At 32.8% G+C, this 25,155-nt stretch overlaps 1 protein-coding gene across 1 annotated transcript in view; it reads right to left on the bottom strand.

The window, feature by feature from the left end:
* The window catches only part of LOC127720044 (uncharacterized), a 136,057-nt gene that overhangs the window by 58,042 nt on the left and 52,860 nt on the right, over nt 1-25,155 (bottom strand). Inside the window, exons 33-46 of the mRNA XM_052226450.1 lie at nt 21,341-21,569; nt 17,389-17,617; nt 15,568-15,765; nt 13,591-13,897; nt 11,145-11,558; nt 9,162-9,288; nt 8,448-8,542; nt 7,598-7,783; nt 6,201-6,381; nt 5,072-5,238; nt 3,935-4,062; nt 2,917-3,169; nt 1,341-1,512; nt 663-906 (exon numbers count right to left, since the gene is read on the bottom strand). Of these exons, the coding sequence (XP_052082410.1) occupies nt 663-906; nt 1,341-1,512; nt 2,917-3,169; nt 3,935-4,062; nt 5,072-5,238; nt 6,201-6,381; nt 7,598-7,783; nt 8,448-8,542; nt 9,162-9,288; nt 11,145-11,558; nt 13,591-13,897; nt 15,568-15,765; nt 17,389-17,617; nt 21,341-21,569 (2,930 nt within the window). The remainder of the gene's footprint in view (nt 1-662; nt 907-1,340; nt 1,513-2,916; nt 3,170-3,934; nt 4,063-5,071; nt 5,239-6,200; nt 6,382-7,597; nt 7,784-8,447; nt 8,543-9,161; nt 9,289-11,144; nt 11,559-13,590; nt 13,898-15,567; nt 15,766-17,388; nt 17,618-21,340; nt 21,570-25,155) is intronic.

The following is a 25,155-nucleotide window of genomic DNA, read 5'->3' as shown; positions in this document are numbered from 1 at the left end:
TTTCTATGTTCAGTTGTCCGTGAAATTGGGGTAAAAACTCTAATTTGGCATTAAAATAAGAAAGATCATATCATAAGGAACATGTGTACTAAGTTTCAAGTTGATTGGACTTCAACTTCATCAAAAACTACCTTGACCAAAAACTTTAACCTGAAGGGGGACAGACGGACAAACGGACTGACGAACGAACGGACGCACAGACTGAAATACATAATGCCCCTCTACTATTGTAGGTGGGCCATAAAAATCAGGTTTAACTGTGATCCACCTACATTTAGGACGTCACAAATACATAACTAATGACGCAATTGGTGAAAATCTTATTTAACTGAAACAATAGGACATTTTAAAATATGTTTGCATCAAATTTTATCAAAGTTTTCAGATTTTTAGGGCCAAAATCATAATTTAATGAACCAAATCTTTTGGCATAAATCCATAAAAAATATATATGTATTAATTGATCTGAGGAGGTTTAAAAACAGGAAAGAGAGGCTCACTACTCTTAGACCGTCTACATATGTTTTTATCTTGCAATGCAAACAGATGCTAAAAAGTTTAAATTTTTAATATATACATGTAGCATAAGTTTAATTGAGCATACTATTTTTTATTTGTAGAGTAAAATTGATTTTTAGAGGATAAACAAACTAAAAAGAAACCTGAAATTCTAGATCCTCATGTTGAGTTAAACCATCTCCTAGATATACCAGTTTTGGAGGTGTCAGATCTACAATATAGCCATCTGTCTCATTTACTATTGAGTTAATAGCTCCATTTGTAGTACGCAAATAAAGTTTCACTCTATCCTTATGTTGGAAATGGAAATTCAGCCATTTCACACTCTCTGTCATATTAGACAATGTCACAAAATCTCTTCTAGTTTTAAAGTTTTCTGTCAAATTCCTGAAATAATGTAAAAGTTACAACAATAATGAATCTTGTTTTACATTTCAAATTTTAAAATAGAACTAAGAGCACTTCTTAACAATCCCTATAACAAAGTTTCACATGGGCTTTTTTTCTAATAAGAACATTACTTGTCTTGAATAAAATATGAACCCATTATTTACTTTTGAATAACTGTAAATCTTTATAAAAATTTATTAGGCAATTAATAATGAAACACTTTCCTACCTACACATAGTAACAAAGTTCTGTAGTCAAAGATAATGAAAAATGTTTACTGGACTTACAAATGTCAGAGTTAACAGGAGAGATTGTCTGACCCACCAAACCAGAGAATAGTTTCCCTCATGTAAATTAATACATTTTATCCTTTTTCATACATCTTTAAAAACGCAACATCTAAGGTTGAAAAACAAATAATTTAAACTTACGGAGCTACTTGAACTTGCACATCATACTGTCTGATGGTTGATTCAGGATCATGGTAATCTCTCCATTGAACCTCCACTTTAGCTGCACTACCAGAGAACTGGATATCTTCAAACCCTGTTTTGTTTCCATCAATTACATCACCAGGAACTGGCTTAGTAAGATCCACTGTAACTGTAAAACAGCAGGAAGATTATAAGATTAGTATAATGTACAATATATACCAAAAATCTTCACTTTTTTCCCGCAACATTGGTGACAAGCATTTTAGAACATTCAATTATTTTGGTCAATGATGTCCCATCACCAGATAACCCTTTTACTTCATAATTTTTCACCTACCACTGTCTTCATGAACAATGGACATTTCTCAGAAACCATTTGACAAACAGCCATATAATTTGAGAGGATGCATCTTATACATGTATGTGCCATTTTAAATTTCATTGGCCATAATTATGCTCAACCTTACTTCAATTTTCAAAAACTAATATTACCTATAACAATACAGTGAAACCTGCCTTAACGATCAGCTGCATCTAACGGTCACTTTCAGAACCTCCCAAATGGATTTTCTATATAATTTAACTCGTTTCAGCGGTCACCTGATTTCTGCACAATATCGTCATTTCAAAGTTTAACTATCAAAATATTTTTTACAAAATCAGTATCAAAGTCAAAATGAAAGTCGAAACCCACTTGCAAACAAGATCACACAATAGAAGGTGAATTCATGAATTTCCAGTGTTCCACTCCTTTCAATTTCCATTGATAACCCTATCAACAACTTAATACTCCATGAATATTAGCATATTTCAAATTTTTATTCAAATTTACAGCACCAGAATCCACCATTTATTTTTATTTTACTGCTCGCAAGTACGATAACTTTAACGATTGAAAATATTAAAACAATTTGCTCTGATCCTGGATAATGTCAGAATCGGAATTTTTTGGAACCTCATTTAAAAGGTCACCTCTCTTGAGCAGTCACTTTTGATACTTCCCAAGAGTGACTGCTTAATACAGGTTTGACTGTATAATCCTATGTAATGCAGACCTTTGATTAAAATTATGTTTTATGTCAAAGTTTAGCTAAAAAATACTGAGTCCCCTTCTGAAATCCAAAGAAATGCAGTGACCCACAATCATATATAAAGATGCATTAGGATAAAACAAGAGAAGATAACAAATTAAGTCACTATGAACTAAATTTCAAGTGTGATAGACAAACATAAAACTCACATTCCTGATAATAATTTTTTATCTATATACAAATTTTATGTGTTGCAATGGAGTGAAAACAAAAATACAATAGACACAATGCTATTGGAAGCTGAAAAACTTCTGAGAGTTTTAGTTAAATTAAAAGAAAGTGCATGGGGATGAACAAATATTACTACTGGCATATATCCTAACATGTAATCATTATAGATAGATATCTAAAAGCTTCTTTGGGAAACAGCTTTTAACCACTGAACTTGGGTAACTGAATACCTTCTTGTATTAAACACATATATAAAACTAAAATAAAGATCATGCATATAGATTCTGAAAATTAGTTTTAACGCATTTTACCTCCAGTTGAAATAGCTGATACATTTTTCTGATTGACAGCTCCATTAAATGCCCACAAAGTAATGAAGTATGTATGTCCATGTTCTAGATAATTTTCAGGAGTTAGCTCTACACAAGCTTCATGGGTTTTTCTGTTGTACTCTGTCAAGTTAGCAATGTCTGTTACATTTATCTCTTTAACAGAACTAACACTGATTAAGTATAACCCGATACCAGATTCAGGGTCATAGAAATGTAACCAGTTGGCACATATCTGAAATATTTTATAACATGAGCACTTTCATGATTCATCATTTAGTTGATCAAATGCATCATTTAAAATTTAGCTTCTAAGTTGTTTTTTGGTTGTTTTGTTGCTGTCTCATTGATATACCTCACATCTACTTTGATCCAACTCGTCTATTATGAACTGCTATAATATCATAAAGTAAATTCTATATCATGGTATCTAAGTTCCATTAGTTTAAAGTTTCAATAATGTCAGACTGAGAATTGTGGTCACAAATTATGACCCTTTTTCCTTCTTTTAAAAAGGTTGGCAGGTATGTAAAGTTTTATTAAGACCTAATTGCTCAGTGTCTATGGCATATGTTTAAATGTACTTTTGCACAATGTCTTTTGTCCTTTCACAATAATGGAAGTTAATTTTTTTTTGCTGTCTATTGATAAAATTCCATAAAAGGGTCTATCATTCCACAGGTCTAACAGTATTTTCGCATGTCATCCTCATTAAAATTACCAAAAGGTTTAAAAAACGTTCTTCAACAAGCCTGACAAGCAGAAACTTTGAAATGTTGTCAAAAATGATTATACTGGGCCAGAAATCAAAAAAAGGTTTTTGTGCAGTCCTCTTATCATATCAACCAAATTGTCTTCAATGTTATCAAATGACAATAAAGGAGCTACAATTAGAACCTGAAAATTAAAATTTTTGTTTTAACATAAACATTAAAGCTAATGAAATGAAAATAAAACTTTGGTTGACTTCTGTTGTAGCAAGTCCATATCAAACACTTACTTTATCAGGATATTTGGTATACAGCAAATCTTCTCCATAGATAGGCCCATCCATTACAACTCCAGCAAAAGGTGGTGTCTTGTCAACAATAATGGCATAATCAGAAACACCAATAGTACGCAAATCAACTAAAACAGTCAAAATATGAACACTATAAATGCAAGTATACTGTAAGTTCAGAAATTATTGCATGCATTTATTATTGCAATTTTTCAAAAATAGACAAGAATGCGAGTTTAATTATTGCAATTTCAGAAAAATCTACATACAGATCTATGTTTTAGTTATCAAAATGCGAGTTCTTATTATAGCGATACTCACTTAGTCGCATTATTCGCATTAATAAAAACCCCGCAATAATTTCCGAAAATACAGTACAACATAATATCATCGTATAAATCAATAATTCAGTTCATTGTATGACATTTTTGAGAGGCTTTTTCACATGCAATGTCAACATAACCTTTTAGTTTCATCAGTCTTCAGACTCAATAATTTTAAGCCTGGGCTGGCGTGCCTGTGGCTAAGCCTGAGTTACTGTGCCTGTGGCTAAGCTTAAATTACTGTTTCATATTTCTTTAATTGTAATTTTTTTATTGTTTTTCCATACCTTAAAAGAGGGAAGAAAGATACCAGAGGGACAGTCAAACTCATAGATCGAAAACAAACTGACAACGCCATGGCCAAAAATAAAAAGACAAACAGACAAATAATAGTACAGATGACACAACATAGAAAACTAAAGACTAAGCAACACAAACCCCACCAAAAACTGGGGGTGATCTCAGGTGCTCCGGAAGGTTAAGCAGATCCTGCTCCACATGTGGCACCCGTCGTGTTGCTTATGTTATTACAAATCCGGTAAATAGTCTTATTCGGTAAGTCACATTCAAGAAAAGGAAAGGGTATTGTAGTTACGACATAAGGAACATATCCGATATCATCTGTGAAACGGTTATTCCATAACGGTCAACCAACTCACTTTCCAGGGAAAATCTATGTTTATTTTTTTTTAATGACACTGAGTTCAACATAGCAATATTATGTGCCTATCTGGGATTAACAGTAGATCTAAACTTCTCTGACAATCCTATGAATTTTAATGAGACTAGGAAATAAATTTCAAATAAAAAGTACCATTATTAACTGCACGGATTTTCATCCACACTGGAACACCATCAGTCAGAATTCTCACAAGTGTAATGTTAGGATCAAATGAAAGTCTGGTCCATCTCATCTCAATACAATCTCGCCTTGTTCTTCCCAAACATACATCATTGAAGGCTAATCCTGAATGTGGATCACTTAAAAATAAAAATTGCCCGCTAGCATATATTTTCTTCTTAGTCCTCTTTTTGTACATGTTTGCCTACAAGGCCATATGTATATATTTTGCAATTTCAAATGAGCTAAAATCTCACAGGAACCTGATTTGCTATTTTTATGCTAACTTACTGTTTGTTAACTCAACAATTCAAACAACCATTTCAAAAGCATTTATTCCCTGCAGATTTATGCCCTCATATTTTACAGTTATGGGTTTTTTGCTTGTGAGAGAGCTGTCTACTGTTATTTTTTATTATAATATTTGTCCTCTTCATTTGAACATTTTTATATTTGTTTGGCCATCACAGGTTTCTTCAGATTGTTTTTAAAGAAATGTGGAGTCAAATTTCTACTTTTTTAAATGACAGCAGTCACATTTGATGTGTATTTTGAAAATCAGACAAAGCGTTTTAAGTTTGTACTCAAAGTCTGATAACAACTGGCTCTTTAAATGATTTTTATTGAATATATTTTGTTCTTTTTTTTTTCTATTTTTAGTAATAGTGTTGGTCATATTTGATGACAGTTAAAAGTCGTTAATAATAATTGTTTGAATATATCAAAAGAATATTGCCTTCAAAAGGTTTGGATGCACTTCATCTTTAACATGATTTTGCAAAATTCATTTTTTTTCTGTTTCCTTTTTTTTATTCTAAAGGTGTTGGATGATCAACCATTATTCCTAAAGGGAATCAAACAAGAATTATTTCCCAATTTTTTTTTATTGCAATTGGTCCTTTTTGTTCTTGAATTTTTAAAATATTTTTTATGATTGTTCTATCCAACTCTACTTTCTATATAACCTACTGCAGAGCAAGTGAAGACAAATTGTAAGTCTACAACCTTACATCAAAAGAGTAAGTAAAAAGAAAAGAATCTAGCAAAATTTACTTGCATTCCGGTACCCATTTGGTCTAAAAAAAGTATCATAAAAAAGTACCTGGAGTTATGTTTAGCTGTGAGGTTATATGTGTACTCATCATATCTAATATCATAAATTTCCCAGACATAAGGAGGTGAGTTGTCCACTAGAAGTGGTATTGAATGACAGACAGTTGTGGCTAGTGGACCTCCATATTCTACCTCATTTAGAGCTCTTACTGATATGTAATACTTGTCATCTACAATATAAAAAATAAAATTAGTAATTAGTCTTTCAATATGCTTCTTTTAGTAGAAATGAAATATAATTGTGCTAATTATCTAAAACTAGAGGCTCTCAAGAGCCTGTGACGCTCACCTGATTCTACTTTGGTTTTGGAAATCATGTAAAAATAGATTAAAATCATAACAGATACCCTAATAATGAGTGAGGCCAAATTTGGTTAAATATTGGCCCTGTAATTTAATAAAAAATTGTGGTGGCCATCTTGAACAGTAAATCGACAACAAAGTAGCAACACTTCATCAGCACCTCATAAGAAACATTTATGCCATGTTTGGTTTCATTCCATTCAGTGCACCTCTAGAAGATGCATTTGTATGTATTTCCCATAGGGTCTTATGTTAAAAGAAGTCCCCCCGCTGGCGGCCATGGTGGATGAGGGATCAGCTTCAAAGTAACAACACTTGGTCAGCACCTCATAAGGAACATTCATGCCATGTTTGGTTTCATTCCATTCAGTGGTTCTCTAAAAGAAGACATTTGTATGTATTTCCCATAGGGTCCTATGTTAAATTAAGTCCCCCTTTGGCGGCCATCTTGGATGATGGATCGGCTTCAAAGTAACAACACTTGTTTAGCACCTCATAAGGAACATTCATGCCATGTTTGGTTTCATTCCATTCAGTGGTTCTCTAGAAGAAGTTCAAAATGTAAAAAGTTAACGACGAGGATGACGGACGCCAAGTGATGGGAAAAGCTCACTTGGCCCTATGGGCCAGGTGAGCTAAAAACGTATACAAGTACAAAAAATTTTACAGAAATAGTTTTCATCAACAAAAATTCAGTTGTACATTTTGTGGGTCTTTCATTTTAGGCAACCACATAAAAGAATGGATTTATGGCTTCTAATTCTGATTCCTTTATAAAATTACTGCACAGTTTGTAAAAATGCTGTCACAGATGATTGATCATCCACAATAGTATTTAAACTAGATTCATTAAAGAATAATACAAAACTTCCTGCATTTGATGTAGATTTATGGATTTATTTTATCAGAATTTATCAAAACCAAAAGTTATATCAATACATGATGAATTGTATAACAAAGACGCAAGGAAAGGAAAACTAAAATCATCTTAGATGAACTTTGACTGAGAAAGTTGTAGTCTTAGTTTTATCAAAATTGTACAAACTAAACTATGGCCAAAGACATAATATTGGACATATTTACCTGGCAGCGTTTCATATGGAGCAGGAATTGGATAAATCATGGCATTGTGGGTCCACTGTGATTTCTCAAAGAAATGTTTATGTGGATCATGATGTGGATGTATCAAATCCTCACAAACTTCCATTCCAACATATATGGTATAACCTAACAGTCCACTCTCTCTATCATTGAATCCATCCCAGTTAGCTGTCAAATACATTACAATGAAACCATATATGAAATAAGATTAGTGAAAAAAGTAAAATAAAAGCTTTGCATGATGCTATCTTAGTGTCAAAACATCTTTTAATAATCGATTTCATATTACTTTTTCTGTGTTTATGGAAGAGACCAATATTAAAATTTAAAATTACCATAGAGACACTTTTTCAATTTGCAGTTTGAATTCCTCCCCCCAAACTGACCAATTGGTAAAAAATGTTAGCCTGACTGCAAATAAAGTTAGTGAGCAGTGTAATAAAATATTCTTTCCACAAAGTTCTAATGAATAACAATGAAGCTTTACAAAATACATTTGAACAAATAAAACAAATATGGTAGAGACTGCATCTAGAACCTTTCTTTGGTCTTTGAAAAGCTGAATTATAACATATGATAGTCATGGAGATCTTGTAGACTTTATATTAGAGACAGAAGATGAAGAAACCTGGTTCTTATTTGTTTTCATAATAATCAGAAGTGTGTATTATCTTTTAGTGCCCATGAAAGATCCATCCTGGGTAAAAAATAATAAGTACAAACACTATGATATACTTGATACAGTTATCAAATTTGACCTTTGGAAGTTACAAATTTTTTGTGCAGCTTTCAAATATATCTTACCTTCTTTTATTGGTATTTAATGTCTTACCTGTTATGTATGTGTTAATTCTTGTGTATTGAAGATCCGTCATTGGCTCTAAACCATTAAAAACTGCCTTAGATCCTTTGCCATCAACTATCAATCTGCAAAAATCCATTTCCTTTTTAAAAAGAGGCACTTGTTGTATCAATCTTTTGGGTCAAAATGCAGATCAGAGTTCAGGACAGATAAGATTACTAAGTCCAAATAAAAATGTTGACTTTCCTTTTGCCAGTCCATAATAATTGGTCACAACCCCTAAATGTTTTGGCAAAAAGCTTATGATCCTTCTAAAAAGTCAAAATCCTTGCCTGTATATACACAAAATTTTGCCAGTCTGCAAATAGGTTAAAGTTACCAAATTTGTTAAAACCTTTATCAGCTGCTATTGGCTACTTTTAGAAACACACTTAAAACAGTCAATGTGTAATCAATTCGTTTTATGTATAAAATAACACATAACTTGAAAGTAAATGCTACTATAGTGATATTTTTTAATACATTTTGTACGGTCACCTGCAATAAAAGCATGAAACTTAGATTTTTGTTCTTTTTCGGAAAATTGGGTTGGCAGATCAGTGATCAATAAATTAAATGCTTTGCCTAAATTAATCTGAAATAAACAGATTACTTGCAAGAAGATACATATCAGGAGGAAGAAGAATCTTAGTTACTAAGATATGTATCCAAACAAGAAAAGATTTAACTAAATGACTAACAAACCTGTGATTTTTAATGTAAGGATGCATCCCTCTACAACGAATAACCCAATCTGGTCTGTGTTTTTCTGGGATTAGTGACAAACAGTCAACTTGCTCAAGGTAGTCTTGGCTGGCATTTTTTATTTCTCCTGTATATAAAAGCACCAATCAATTTACATAAATACATCAGATAGCTGAAGAGGATTACTGCATACCTCTAACATACTTCATTATTTACAAAGTATGAACTTTATATGATTTTTTTAGTCTGGCAGCAGGACATTTTCTTTAAACCTGTTCTTCAACCCCTTTGATACCTAAGCAGAGCAGGGAATTTTTATCAAAATCTTGTACTACGGATATTTTTTCTAATCGGTAGGGCAATCTATGAGGTATAAAAAAATCAGTCAAATTTATGATATATCCTTCATTAATGTGATTAAACCATAGTTGCCAGCTGACATGATATTCTCGTGTAATACACGCTTTTTCAACAGTTAACACGCGAGGATTTTGTCACATGGCGTGTACACGCTTTTCACCACTTTACACGCTTTTTCATTGTTTTGATTTTTTGGTCGTTAGTGATATCGCAATTATCGGGTTTTTTCATAATTAGACGATAAATACCGAAAATATCGAAGTAATTGTTTGGTCACCATTGTTTATTTTTCTATATGGACGAACAGCAAAAAGCACTTAAGGTAAGTAGTTTGTGATTAGTTTTTACGATTTTGTGACTTTCTTTCTTTCAAATTCATGTAGGGGAAATGTCCACAGAAAGAGGTCGCTTTCAGGACCTGTACCGTCGTCTAAAGAGCTGACTGTTAAGTGAAAACGATGTGTACATCTGAGATTCAAGATTTATAAATTATATTTGGGAGTTCGAGTTTAAATGATTGAGGGACGAGTAACGCATTGTGCACCCTATGTGCAATCATAACAATACATGTGAGAGGAGAACTACAATGTAGCTATTTGATTAAGCATTTAACGTGTTTAATGGTAATCAAATAATAAAATATTTTTCTTTTTCAGTTTCAAATCTAGCCAACAGATTTCCACAGGCCATAGGGGATGGAAATATCACGAAACTGTTGGATCAGTTCTCATAGTACCAACTGTCTTCTGATGAACTACGTTATGACACTCGTTCTAAGCTTGATAAAGCTATTTTAGTTCAGCCAATATAAATCCTGACTGTGAGAGAGCATTTTCAATTATAAGGAAATTCACACTGAATTCTGATCAGAACTTGACAATGATATATTGTGTGCCTTGTTATCAAGTAAATGTAACCAAACTGGCAGTTGTTTTGAATTTGTACCTAGTGGTGTTGCTTTAAAAGCAGCAAAATCGACCACTGTTGAATACAATAAAAGTTTATAGTAGAATATTGTTTTTTATATTAACAAATTTGTATAATGTGAAATTATGATCATTGTTCATATTAAAAAGTCTGCATCTATGTCGCACGTTTTCACACGCTTTTTGACATGTCATGTCATGTCATGACATGATTTCTCATTGTCAGAGGTTGGCAAGTATGGATTAAACCAGGAACCTAATTTTACTTTCATTTTAATATTTGTGTTTCTTTTATACCGTTCAAAGATAAAATCAAACTAAATAACAAAACTAGATGTGTCGGGAACGAAACGAATGGCCGGATTGCAAAAAAAGTTTGAGCCATTTTTAGATAGGAAATTTCAGAATGAAAATCTGTATAACTGTTATTTTCATGAAATTTTTAAAGTCCAAAGCCCGTAATTTTGGCAAAAATCAAAGGAGCCGAACCAAATGTAAACTAGATCTGTAACTCATCCTAGTAGACTCACATACTAAAAATCAGCCTAATGTGTGAGGATGCTTAGAAAAAAAGTCTGTACAACTGTTATTTTTCACATTTAATTTTGCTAGTATTTCTATGTTTATAAATTAGGTTTCACTAAGATCTATTTATGATGAAGATACAATAAAGGAGCAACAAATAAAGAATACATACCTGTTGTGGGTGGAGTCAAATCAACAAGGACACCTTGAGTGTTAATAAAAGACAAATATCCAAGGTAATTAACAATACGGAAATTTACATACACCAGTTTATAATGTTTTAATTGAAGTTGATCAAAGTTAAACTGCTTTGTTTTTCCAACACCAAGTCTTTCATAGTGGTAAAAGTATCCTGAATGAGATCGTTTAAAATGATGTCCTTCTATCGCTTCAACAAGTTCACACATTCCATTTCCAGAGTTGTAATTAAAACTCATACATTTGGTTGGAGGTAAATCAGCACATGCTCTGGCACAATCTCCAGGTGAGTGTTGAAAAGAATCTTCACCTACTTTTGGTCCAACTAACTTTCCTCTACGTTGACTGGTGAACATCCCCAACACCTGTCTATTCAAAGGATCAGACTCTAATTTAAAAGAAAATAACAATTTATTATTAAAGAAGTGTGCACATGCTGAAATGTCTTGCCTGCTGACTTTAAATACACAATGAAGTACCAATTTTCTACAGGCTTGTATGCAGACTTTGGCAAAACCATGAATATATCCTCATTACCATCTTTTAACTTGGTTTTAAGGATGTGTCAAGATGCAGATAATTGCTCCAATCAAAAGTAGATAAGTTTGACATAGTACAGTTAAATCTGCTCTAAATTAAACTAGCACTTGAATCTTCACAAAAAAACAAACTTAAAGCAGAGTAATAATCATGTATTTTAAACCATTGAACTTTTGATATGTGATAAGGTTTGAAAAATATTATTCATCCATTATATAATCTTTATATAAAATGTCACCAAGCTTTTAATTTTGTGCACAGCTTTTTGTATTATAAGGTATTGTAAAGTAAATAAACAGCTGCGCCATGAGCACATGATACGCCTGCTGCTTTTTCAAAGAATAACATTCCATAACTCCTAAATGTCATATCCGAAATTTATAAAAGAACTAAAGGGAGCTCACGTCAAAAGAAATAAAGCAGTCACCAAAGTTTCATGAAAACTGCTGAAAGCACTTTTGGGTTATTGTTTGAAAACTGGAAAATCCCCCTTTTTTAATGAATAAAACCCCATAACTCGGAAAGGTAAAATCTAAAATTTATATAAATCGAAAGGCAGCTCATTTCAATAGATATAAATAATTCATGAAAACAGCTTAAAGCATTTTTGAGTTATTGTCTGAAAACTGGAAAATCCCTCCTTTTTTAATGAATTAAACCCCACAACTCGGAAACATAAAATCTAAAATTTATAAAAATCAAAAGGCAGCTCATGTCAACAGATATAAACAATTCACCAAAGTTTCATGAAAACTGCTTAAAGCATTTTTGAGTTAGTGTCTGAAAACTGGAAAATCCCCCTTTTTTAATGAATAACACCCCATAACTCTGAAACGTAAAATCTAAAATTTATAAAAAACGAAAGGGAGCTCACGTCAATAGATATAAACAATTCACTAAAGTTTCATGCAAATTGGTTAAAGCGTTTTTGAGTTATTGTACGACATGTGGACGACGGACAAGGGTATACCATAATACGTCCCGTAAACAAAACCTGTATAAAAACCATTGCATTCACTTATTGTTGTGAATATTGATCAATGGAAATTTGTTTTTAATCTTATTGCAGGGTTGCCAGTCTTTTTCAGAAATGAAATTCAAGGGGTTTTCCAGAATTATCAGTAGTTTGAAATTGAGCTTGATAAATAACATTGCAAAACATTTCAAGACCATTTGCATCAAGTGTAAACGAGATCAGGATTCACCTCTATCAAGTTGTCCCATTCGTATCGTCCCACAAAATGAGCTCATGAGTACCTGTTTAACATACGGATACCAATTTTTGAGGGACGAATCAACAAGCACAAGAGAGGTATTTCAATTTGTTTTTAAACTTCCAGTATTTTTACTTTCAAGGATTTTCCACTCATTTTTTTTGTATTTCCCCCGGCCTTGAGCACATCAAATAAAATTCCTGGCTTTTTCCCGTTTTTCCTAGTGCATGGCAACCCTGTTATTGTCTAACTGGGGACAAATGTAAAATAGGGATGCTAATATGGCAGCAGCAGCATAACTTATTTGTACTGTTTATAAGATACTATAAGCAGTAGGTCAACTATATTTGGTGTTTGAAAGGATTGTCAGGTGTACATATTTTTGTTTTTGTAATAAGGTCCTTTGTTCTCAGATACTATATTCAATAGTTCAACTATATTATAGTGCATTGAATCTTTGTAAGGTGTACAAGTCTGTCTTGCAGGATTCATCTGACCTTGACCACTTTTTCATGGATTGTTGTTACTCTCCAAAAGCTGTTTGTCACTCTTGAATTGTTGTTTCTCATCAAAAGCTGTTTGTTGCTCTGGTTTTATCCACTCATAAATAAGATTCCCTTGAAATTATATGAATGTAAAGAAAGTAAAATAAAACCTGACACAAACCTGCTGTAACATGGTTGATGTTGCCTTGGTCTAGTCTGACATCATGCCAAGGAACAACCTGATCACCCCATATGTCCTTCCCAAAACCTAATGCCACTTTCGTTTCTACAAGCTCTGAATCTTCATAAACTGTTATTGAAGCTTTAATAACTGATGGGTTACTGGTTGTCTTGTAATCTTCATCAAGTCTCCCACCAGGAAGTGTTATGTCATATGTTGATAGGTAACATGAAGCTTTGGACTTTTGACCCGAGTCATTCTCAGCAGTTACAGTAAAGTAAAGTGGAACACCAGTTGCTTTTAAAACCTAATACAAATAAACCAATATTTCAGTCTGGGAAAACAAGGGTTATCCACTGGATGAAGTTGGGCATTGAACTAGCTGTCAGTAACCGTGAATATTCTAAGGTTTGTACTTCATGCCTTTTGTCATTTTGCTAGATTTATTTTCGTGCTTAGTACCATTCTGACTTTAACATGTGTTTTATTGTTGTACTAGAACACGACTGATCAAGGTTAAAGGAAGGGTGAGCACTAACAAACATGTTAAACCTGACTACATCCTATATGTGTCTGTCCCAACTCAAGAGCCTGGAATCCAGTAGTTGTTGTTGGTTGTTGTATGCCACATTTTTTGTTGTTGTTGATCCAAGCATAATTCAGGCTGTTAGTTTTCTCATTTGAATTGTTTCCTTACATTTTATTCTTAATACTATACAGTGTGGGTTTTCCTCATAATTGAAGATGTGCAGTTCTTTTTCTTATTTCCCTGCTTGCAAGTACGATAACTCTACCGATTGAAAACACTTAAACAATTTGCCCCTATCCCAGTCACAGCAATGTCGGAATCAGAATTTTTTTTGGGGGGGGGAACCTCATTCAAAAGGTCACCTCTCTTGAGTGGTCAGTTTTGACTGTAATTAATGTTTTCTATTTAAAGAGGCAGAACTCTTTTAAAAATGATTGATCAGCACTGATTTTCAAACTCGTCCAAGACATTGCTGAAATAAACGTACAATATATTTTTCATAAAAATCTGGCAAGAATTGTACATATGGAAGCGCTAACAATGCAATTTTCCATATTAGTATTATTTCTAAGGGCCATAACTCTTTTAAAAATTATTGATTGGCAATGATTTTCGAACTAATACGAGACATTGCTGATATAAATGTACAATATAAGTTTCATAAAAATCTGTAAAGCATTGTACCCATGAGAGCGCTAACAATGCAATTTTCCATATAATCAATGTTTCCAAGGGGCATTATAAACTCTTTTAAAAATAGTTCATCGTCACTGATTTTCAAACTCATCAGAGACATTACTGATATAAACCTATGATATAAGTTTTATAAAAATCTGGCAAGAATGCTTCATGTGAGAGCACTAACAAGACGGGACGGACAGATACCCAGTATTTCTATGACCCTCGCAATACATCGCGCCGGGGACAATAAATTGGCACAAATGGTTCTTAAGAGGTTTTATCAAAGACAATATTGAAGCCCGGAAGCCCAGGAACAAGGATGGGCCACCACCAAAAAAAAAAAAAGATTGTTGCCATAGAATCCTTATGAAGGATCATAAATTGGTTTTATTTTTGCAAAATAAAATGTCCCCTACTGGTTGTAATGTAAATAGAATAAGTTTAAGGGATAAGCATTAAATTGTTACTGATGTAAGTGGGAATTTCTATCTTATCATTAATACAGTAAAAATGTTTAATTAAAGATACAGATACTGTCAACAAATGCAGGCCAAACCAAACCTCTGAAACATCAAGGTTTTTATTCCTCTAAAAGATTATACTCTTAAGCAGTTATCCATGTCCAAGGGAAACAACTTCTGCAAAAATCCCTCAACCAGAATGGAACTTTAATATAATCTATAACTTCTTATGATATGACCATGGATGGACAGACTGATGTACTGAAAGACAGAGTGCAAACCTATAGTCACTAAAAACCAACTGACCTCTGACAATATTGTAGCAGGACCTGCCAGCTCTTTCTTGTTCAATACATCTGTTCCCCCAGGAATAGTTCCAATATCCAGATATAAATTAACACCACTTCTGTCATCACCAGCACTTATTGACACTTCAAACTTGGGCTCAGTGTAATCTTCATATGGAATCTGTCTTACCAGACACTTTGCTGATGATCTCTTTTTCTGAAATTGAATTTACATAATTTTCAAACCAAACATTTTTTAAAGAGGCTCTGAGTGAATAATTAAGTGAATAATTAAGTCTTGCTTTCTCCAAAATGCAGCCTGCTTAGCCAAGCAGCGGCTAATACCAATACTTATGCAATCTCTATGAAACAACTCTTTTCATTGGCTAAAATTTACCATCAGCTTGCAAATATCTGTTTTACTGTCTTCGCTATGCGTTGCCAGTAAAACTGCATTTGTGACCGTCAAATCGCCAATTGATGGTGGCAACTCTTCAACTACAGAACCAGATTTCTTCATTTTCCCCATCTTTTATTTGACTGGAGATCATACCTACAACCTCCTACACTCAAAGTGAGCAGGCTGACATGAGAAGATAAATCTGTTTATCTCTATATATTAACCTTTTTTTTCATAATACAGTGCTGACACTTCTACTCTGATTTGATTGCACAATTTTATATTACCGGTACTGTAAAAAAAAATAAGGTAAAGACCAGGAGATCTGGACATCTGAAATATCTTATACTATTGTCAGCACAACTGTTTTTAGCAGTAGAAACAGATAGTGTGTGTCCTAGAATTTTTAATCTGTTCGCTAGCTCGCAAAAATTACAACTGATTAGAATACCTGTATATTTACCTGTATTGGGGTGTGTAACACAGGTAGGGTGATCGGACATCCTAGGGATGTTTTTATTTCTAGAACACCTAGATGTTTGCGATGAGAACTAGTTAAAGTGAATTATATTCTAATTAAATAAATGTCATTTTTCACTGGTAGGTATAACTCTATTATTAAAAATCTCCACTTGGGAACAAATTGTTCCATTTTATAGTAATTTTCTTCATAAGGAAAGTTAACAAATAAAATTCCTAGGTTCCAAAGAATAAGGTTTAATGAATATTTGCCTTAAATGTTAAATTGACTTTTCAGGACTTCATTTATTCCCAAAAATTTCATTTCCAAGATAGTAGATTGTAATGTTGACAGAAAATATTAAGTTCATTCAACATATTGAAAAATTCAAAGTACTGGCAAACAGGAAGATGTCCGACAGATTAGAACTAGATGTGTCGGAACGACACGAATGGCCCCGTCTCAAAAAGTTGAAAAATCTGCAATTTCAACAACACATGTGGACACAAACATGCATGGATAGTATCAAGCTCTCAAGACCAATACTAGTTTGATGAAAAATTTCTTTGATCAATGAGTAGTTAAATTTCAAACTATCAGTAAACAGGAAGTGGATGTACTGCAGATCTAACAAGATGTGTTGAGAATATAGCATAGCGGAACGAAACATAAACTTGATATGTAACTCATCATGGTAGACTCACGTAATTTAGGGAAAAATTAGCAGAGCGTAACGAAACTTAAACTTGATCTGTACTCCTTACAACTCATCACTGCCAAGCTTCTGAAAAAATAGTTGTTAGTCAAAATGATAGACAAAGTGATTGCAATATAGCTCCTGCTCCTAAAGTTCGGTTATAATATCATCATTAATACATGTAGAGGGATTACATTTTGACATCTTTGTCCATATCTTTTGTCTATTGAACATACAATATAAATCTAGTTTGGCTTTCATATCTAAAATATCAACTAATTACCCTTCCACTGCCAGGTTTGTCGATATATTCTGAAATAGCTGGTGCAGTTTGATCTTTTTCATCCTTCCTCTTGTCAATGATCTTTGCTCTTATGGTTGTAGTTGAATAAGACCAAAGAGTTGTTTTGTACAATACTTTGGTTATTGAAAATTTCCAAAATTTGATCTCTATAGTCACTAAAGCCAGCACCTTTATTTGCAATGGTGTCAGCTCCAGGTTCATAGTAATTCTAGAAAAAAAAAAATAATAATAGTGTCAATTTGCTTTCATTAGCTTAATTTTTATCATTTTTTAAAAAATTTAATAAGTACTTTTAGGTTAAATTCATTTTGATTTTGAAATTAATATGGATTCAATATAGTTTCTCACTGCATTGCCATTTCTGTACTTACTGTGCTAGTATTTGGGAAAAATTAAGAAGTTTCCAAATAAATTCTAAGTTTCCAAAGAGTTTAAAGGGGCATTAGCTGTCAAATACATGTTCACAGATTTTACTCGAATTCTCGTATTTGATTTATAACATACAAATTACAAAAGTCCAAAATAAGCAATTATCAATGCATGGACTTGTTATAATTACCATCAAATCAACCATTCAAATGACCTCCAAAGAACGCCTATGGTCTATGACATGATATCAACATAAATATAAATACACAGACAAGCAAGTGCAATCCTATAATGGGGATTTTTCTAGGTCTGTGACTTCATGTCATAGATTAAAATGAACAAGTAAATCATCATTATTACCTGCATAAGACTGATATTTTGTGGGTCAAATCAAATAAAAAAATAATTCTTCACATAAGCTGCCTTGTTTCACTTTTCATTGAAATAACTGAACGTGCTAAGCTCATGCCTAACCCATCTCCAGCTAAGGGTTAAGCTAAAGCTCAATTGAAAAAAAGATTCAAATGTGGATGAATTATTGACTTGCAAGCCAATAATACACCAGCAATGTTTTTTGAACTTATTTTGACAAAATTAAACCAATCTGACTGCTTACCGTTAAAAGGCTTGTATAGTCCACGGTTTTCTCCAAAATTGAACCTGCCAGCAGGGGTGCGGACTATAGAGTACAATAAGCAAAAAATAAGAGAAAAAATTCGATTTCGCGAGGTGGTTTATTTTCGTTCCGACATGTTTGTTATTGATATTGTAGAGGGCACTCTTATCATTTTTCAAACTAATAATTTTACCTAATCCATATTAATAAGTTATTATTCAATATCAAATTAATATTGATAAATTTAAAAATTAAACGCTTCATAACAAATTTCTCATTTCTTTTCAATGCATTGCTTATAAAATAAACTGGTATCTGCTTGAATGAAACTGTACAAAAAAAGTAAAAAAGACAACCTTAAACCAGCTTACGATGTGTAAATTACAAAACGTAATCGGTTATTATACGTTCCGTTTTGGTGTTTCATACTGACTAATATGTTATTTATTAGCTTAAAACCCTTCAAACATTAATGTGATAGATATATTTAACACTATTTTACATCAGGATGGAATTGTTTTACTTTCAAAGTAGTATTATATTGATATCTAGTATGTACGGATTTCGACTCTCACCGTTTTTTCTCTTCTTTTTCATGTGCTTTTCAAACTTTCGGTTTAAACATAAACAAGTTTCTAAATTGTTTTTTGTATGATTTAGACTTATTTTAACAATTGTGAAGGCTTTTAGAATCATTTACAAGCAGTTTCAGCTTCTGTTTGTTGATGAAAAATAGGTTTTTCCAAGAAAATACCGCATACGACCACACACAATTTGAAATTACCGGAGTTTCATTAGACCTTTTCTAACAGTTACAAAAAGTTTTTTTACCAAAATTTTCGTGGGAAGAAGGGGGTGCGGACTATGTACCAGTGCGAACTATACAAGCCCGATTACGGTAATATTAAATATAATGTCAAAATTCTGTATTTTATAAATGTTTGAAACAACCTTTTAATTTTTTGTCTAATTTATAGCTGATGCCCCTTTTAGGTAATGTACACATAATTTGGTAATATTTTAAATAACTGTAAAATTTAGTATGGATTAAAAATTTGTTGAACCACATCTGACAATTGAAACAATGATACATTTAAATTAAACATTTGTGTTATAATTCTACTTATGTATAGAATGTACTAAAAAGTGTCGAGAAAATGCAAATTTTTCACTTTCAATTCCGATGTTTACTTGAACACTCTAACATCATCAGTGAACTTTTGTACAGAAATTGTCAGGAATAATTATCTAGGATAATCTGATAGTAATATATTTTTTGAAATTCAACTTTAATTTTTGTATGATGTATTAAAGTATACTTCTCTGCAGGAAAAATTAAAAAGAAATAAAAAGAAAAACAAGAAATGATTGTAACAGGATGCTGTTACGAAGTCTCCCAAACGAAGCTCCCATAATTCGTAATTCCCAGGGTCGCCTGACATTGGGCAATGTCTAGTGAAAATTGGTTTGGTCAAGTAAAGTTATATGCATTAGTGATGCCTGGGGACTAACCTTGTATATCATTCAAATCATCTTGGCATGACAAACCAGAATATATATGGTTTACGGGTGGGGATCTCGACCATTTACAAGATACTAGAACATTGGGGTGGGGAGGAACCCCTGGGGACTGGCCCTATGCGTCATTCAAATGTTCATTACATGACGAACAGGAATATATATGGTTTAGGGGTGGGGATCTCAACCATTTACACGATATTAGAACACTGGGAGTGGGGGGAGCCCCTGGGGACTGACCGTATACGTCATTCAAATGTTCGAGACATGACAAATAGGAATATATATGGTTTAGGGGTGGGGATCTCAACCATTTACAAGATATTAGAACTTTCTCAAATGGCAGGGGGTCGGGATGACCCCTGGGGACTAACCCTGTATATCATTCAAACCATCTTCGCATGACAAACCAGAATATATATGGTTTAGGGGTGGGGATCTTTACCACTTAGAAGATATTAGAACTTTCTTAAATGGCAGGGGGTGGGGTGACCCCTGGGGACTAACCCTGTATTTCATTTGATGTGCTTTATCATGACAAACCAGAATATATATGGTTTAGGGGTGGGGATCTCGACCATTTACAAGATATTAGAACTTTCTCAAATGGTAGGTGGTCGGGATGACCCCTGGGGACTAACCCTGTATATCATTCAAACCATCTTAGCATGACAAACCAAAATATATATGGTTTAGGGGTGGGGATCTTGACCACTTACAAGGTATTAGAACTTTCTTAAATGGCAGGGGGTGGGGGTGACCCCTGGGGACTAACCCTGTATTTCATTTAATGGACTTTATCATTTAGAACATTTTCAATTAAAAAGATTGTCTATATCACAAACGGTTTTCAATTTATAATCATTTGAAAATTTAAAAAAATAAAATCCCATAGGGTTCTATAGTAAAACCCTCTTTTCTTTTTGCCCCTCAAAGTACCCCTTTATAAACCCCATTGCACAAACAAAACCCTTATGGAACCACTAGACATGTTAGTCTAACATATTGTGAAACCCTAAGTTAACCTGACAAGCGGTTTTGGAGAACGGGTGCGGACAAGTTCAAATTTAAAAGCGGCGGAAGAAGAAGAAGAGAAGAAGAAGAAGAAGAATAATAATAATACATGTAATAATAATAAGAACTGAGCAAAAACAATAAGTCTTCCCAAACTTCGTTTGGGAGACTTAATTAAGTAAAAGAAATTAAAAACTGTTTTTCAAATTTTTTTTCATCATTTTTCTTCAAATCATAACCTGTGTATGTTTTGCGGTTGTGTATGTTGTATATGTAGTGTATGATCAGTCACGTCTGTAGTGAACAATCAGTGAATGTTATGTATGCAGTGTACCATCAGTAAATGTTATGTTTATAGTGAAAAACAATTTACAGTTTTTGAAGACAGACATTTGTAATAAAAAGAATTGATACCCAACATCCAGTGGAAACTTGGAAAATGTCACTTCTGCTCTGGTGGGAAACTTCATATCCATTATCTGTCCCTCTACTCTCAGTTTGCCAAACAAAGGACCAATTCCAAGTCCTACTTCAGCATAAGCTGTTATTCCCGCATATGGCACAACTTCTGCAATTCCTTTCATTTCCAAAATGTTAAGCCCTGCTCTAAATTTTACACCAAAATATAGGCCAATACCAACTCCTGCAAAATATTATAGAGATGGGCACTACTGCAATAAAAGTATTTATGAAGGCACAATTGCATTAAAAGTGTTTCTATTTCAAGGAAATTGACTTCAAACCAACATTATATTATATACTGTGGATCATTTATTTTTGTGGATACCAATTTTAGAGGGGGGTAGGAGGGGTCCTGATCCCGAGATCCCGGGCTTAAAAACATGGAATCCCGAGGTCCCAAATTTAAAAAAATTTAAATCCCGACATCCCGAAATTCGTAAAAAGAATTCCCGGATCCTGAAAGGATCAATCCCGAAATCCCGAGCTTAAAAACACCCGATCCCGGAGTCCCGATAAAGGTTCTACCCCCCCCTCAATTTTCATAGATCAAGAAAAAATTGTATTTTCGCAGATATTTGATTTTGTCATTTTGCCTAAGTTTGCATACAAGTCAGAACAAGTTTTGAACTTTGTTGTTGAACATTTAAATTTGTCATCCACCTTAACCCACGAATATTGGTATCCCACTAATAGTAATGAAATATAAAGAGCTGTCCAAAAACAGTCTTACTTTAGGCTCTATTTCTCTTTATAGCAATTAATTTCATGTAACATCCACATTGAAAACTCAAGGATAAAATGAATCAATTATATGTTTCAAATAATGAAATTTAGTAATAAATTACTTTTCTGTTTAAAGAAATAATTAAAGTCAGTTAACATATCTAATTTTCAATGTATCATAGACCTTTACGCACAAAATTCAACTGAAAAGAATAGAGCAGTTTTCAAATGTCAACCATTAAACAGTGTATCTAATAGAAACATACACCATATGCACAAAATTTAATAACAAAAGTATTTTCTGCAATCTTCTGTGAATGAAACTAAAATCTCAAATTAGGGGCATAAGTACACTAAAATATGCTGGTGAAAAAAATTATAATCAATTTCATTTTGTAGCTGCAACAGCAATTTCAAAGCTATTTTTCACAAAATATAAATATCCATGACTCAAATTAAAATTTGCAATCAGTATCAATTTTTGGAATTTAATGAAGTATTTTGTATCAACTTTATAATTGTGATAAAATTTAGTGAAATTTTTGCTGCTGAACTCCACAGGGTCTCATTATAAATTTGCTACCTAAAATATACAAAGATCCTTATAAAATTCATTTTATATCTACATCCAGTAAATGTTCAACTACACCTGTTAATATTCAGAAGAATTATAATCTTACATACATACTGGAACCAGGGAAGGCACTTTGAAATCTCAACTAAGGGTGGGTGTCAATTTTTTTTGTACAGTGAAAATGAAAGTAAATTTCTAAAATTGCATCTATAGGAGGTTACCCCATTTTGAGAGTGCCATCCCTGGGTACCATATATGATTTAATGGAACAGCCCTATGAAAATGGCTTGACTAATCAGATTGGCACCAAACACAAAAAAACAACTAACATAAAGACAGAACACATAGTATTGTAAAGCCGTGGGGCTATGTTTAGTTTTTGTGCACCTCTAACTGTAGTGTAACAATCAGTATCAGTTTTTGGAATTTAATAAAGTATTTTGTATCAACTTTATAATTGTGATAAAATTTAGTGAAAATTTTGCTGCTGAACTCCACAGGGTCTCACTATAAATTTGCTATCTAAAATATACAAAAATCCTTATAAAATTCATTTTATATCTACATCCAGTAAATGTTCAACTACACCTGTTAATATTCAGAAGAATTATAATCTTACATACATACTGGAACCAGGGAAGGCACTTTGAAATCTCAACTAAGGGTGGGTGTCAATTTTTTTTGTACAGTGAAAATGAAAGTAAAATTCTAAAATTGCATCTATAGGAGGTTACCCCATTTTGAGAGTGCCATCCCTGGGTACCATGTATGATTTAATGGAACAGCCCTATGAAAATGGCTTGACTAATCAGATTGGCACCAAACACAAAAAAACAATTAACATAAAGACAGAACACATAGTATTGTAAAGCCGTGGGGCTATGTTTAGTTTTTGTGCACCTCTAACTGTAGTGTATTAATCCGTATAAAAGTATAAAAGACCTCGACTGTTTCACGTTTTACTGGTCAAAGTTACACTTATATACAGGAAAGAACTACACTATCAAGACAAGGTTACTAAATGTAGGAAGAACTATTACTATAGCCACAGCATTGTGTTACTCACAAGGGATCATCAAGTCTCTGGTTTTTGGTGAATATAAATGAGAAAGTTGGATATACAATCTGTATATAATTTATTAAAAATGTATCAGAAACAAATATAATTTGCTACACCTTAAAATGTCCTATTATCGATGATATAATTTCTGGGTAGCTGCATGGTCCTATTGTACAATGTATTTTACTGAGGATAATTCTGGGAACCTAATATGAATATGGAAATGAAAACGGTTAGTCATCTTGTGGGGTTACTATATACATCCTTAAATGGACAGCATCTTCCTTTAATTAAAGGTCGTTAAAAAGTGGTTAATATTTTTTGTTGTGTAGTTTTATTAACTTTAACAATGATATATTTGCTTAATACTATACCGAAAAGCAAGGTATCCTAATTTTCAGTTTTTCCGTGTTATAATCAGCTGGGGAGTACAAGTATTCTAATAACTTGAATATTTTTATCTCGTCAAAAAAATAGATTTGATTTCTGTACATATCCTAATGTATCTCTAACCAGACAGGTTCTTATTTGTACAGTAATCAAGGGCCGTATTGCCACAATTATTCTACAAGTATGCTAATTTGTCCATTAACAATTATCAACGTAAATAATTCTTACCAGTTTTTGTAATATCACTACTTCATTCATTTATTCAAATTCCTTGTAATAGTGCAAAGAACTTGAAAATAATTTATGACTGTCTCAATCAAGACAAATAGATATATCCTTTTACATCTAAGCACTTTCTGTTACAAGAAATAAATATGTATTTCTTTAATACTACTTATTTTTTTTTTAGCAAAATATCCTTATTTTAAATTATGTACTTCTGAAGCCGAATAATTGTGTGTGAAACTCTGTTCACAACTTACAAAATATTTACGGGACTAGTGAATAACCCCCATTTTGTTCTATTAAATTAATTTCTTTTCAGAAATATTCTATTTTGTGAAACATTTCTATGTTAAGGTGAGGTAAACTACCCTCTTTTAAGAGTAGACTAGTCCGACAGATAACCAATCTATCTGTCTGTAGGACTAGACTACTCCGAAAGGAGGGTAGTATACCTAACCTAATAATGACTTCACGGTTCAGCTAACAAGCAAGCTAACCAAAGATAATACCTTTACCTACACACTCAATGCATTCTGCTGTAATGCAGAATAATTATTTTGTGTTCTTGTTACCTATTATACGAGGACATATAAAAATAAGATGTGATATGATTGCCAATGAGACAACTATCCACAAGAGACCAAAAGACTCAGAAATTAACAAATATATGTCACTGTACAACCTTCAACAATGGGTAAAACCCATACTGCATAGCCAGCAATAAAAGGTCCCGAAATGACAAATGTAAAACAATGCAAATGAGAAAAATAACAGCCTGATTTATGTACAAAATAA

The sequence above is a fragment of the Mytilus californianus genome, unplaced genomic scaffold (assembly GCF_021869535.1).
Source record: "Mytilus californianus isolate M0D057914Y unplaced genomic scaffold, xbMytCali1.0.p SCAF_11, whole genome shotgun sequence".
Taxonomy (NCBI): domain Eukaryota; kingdom Metazoa; phylum Mollusca; class Bivalvia; order Mytilida; family Mytilidae; genus Mytilus; species Mytilus californianus.
Note: the sequence above shows the minus strand (reverse complement) of the source record. Positions and strands in the feature narration are given on the sequence as shown.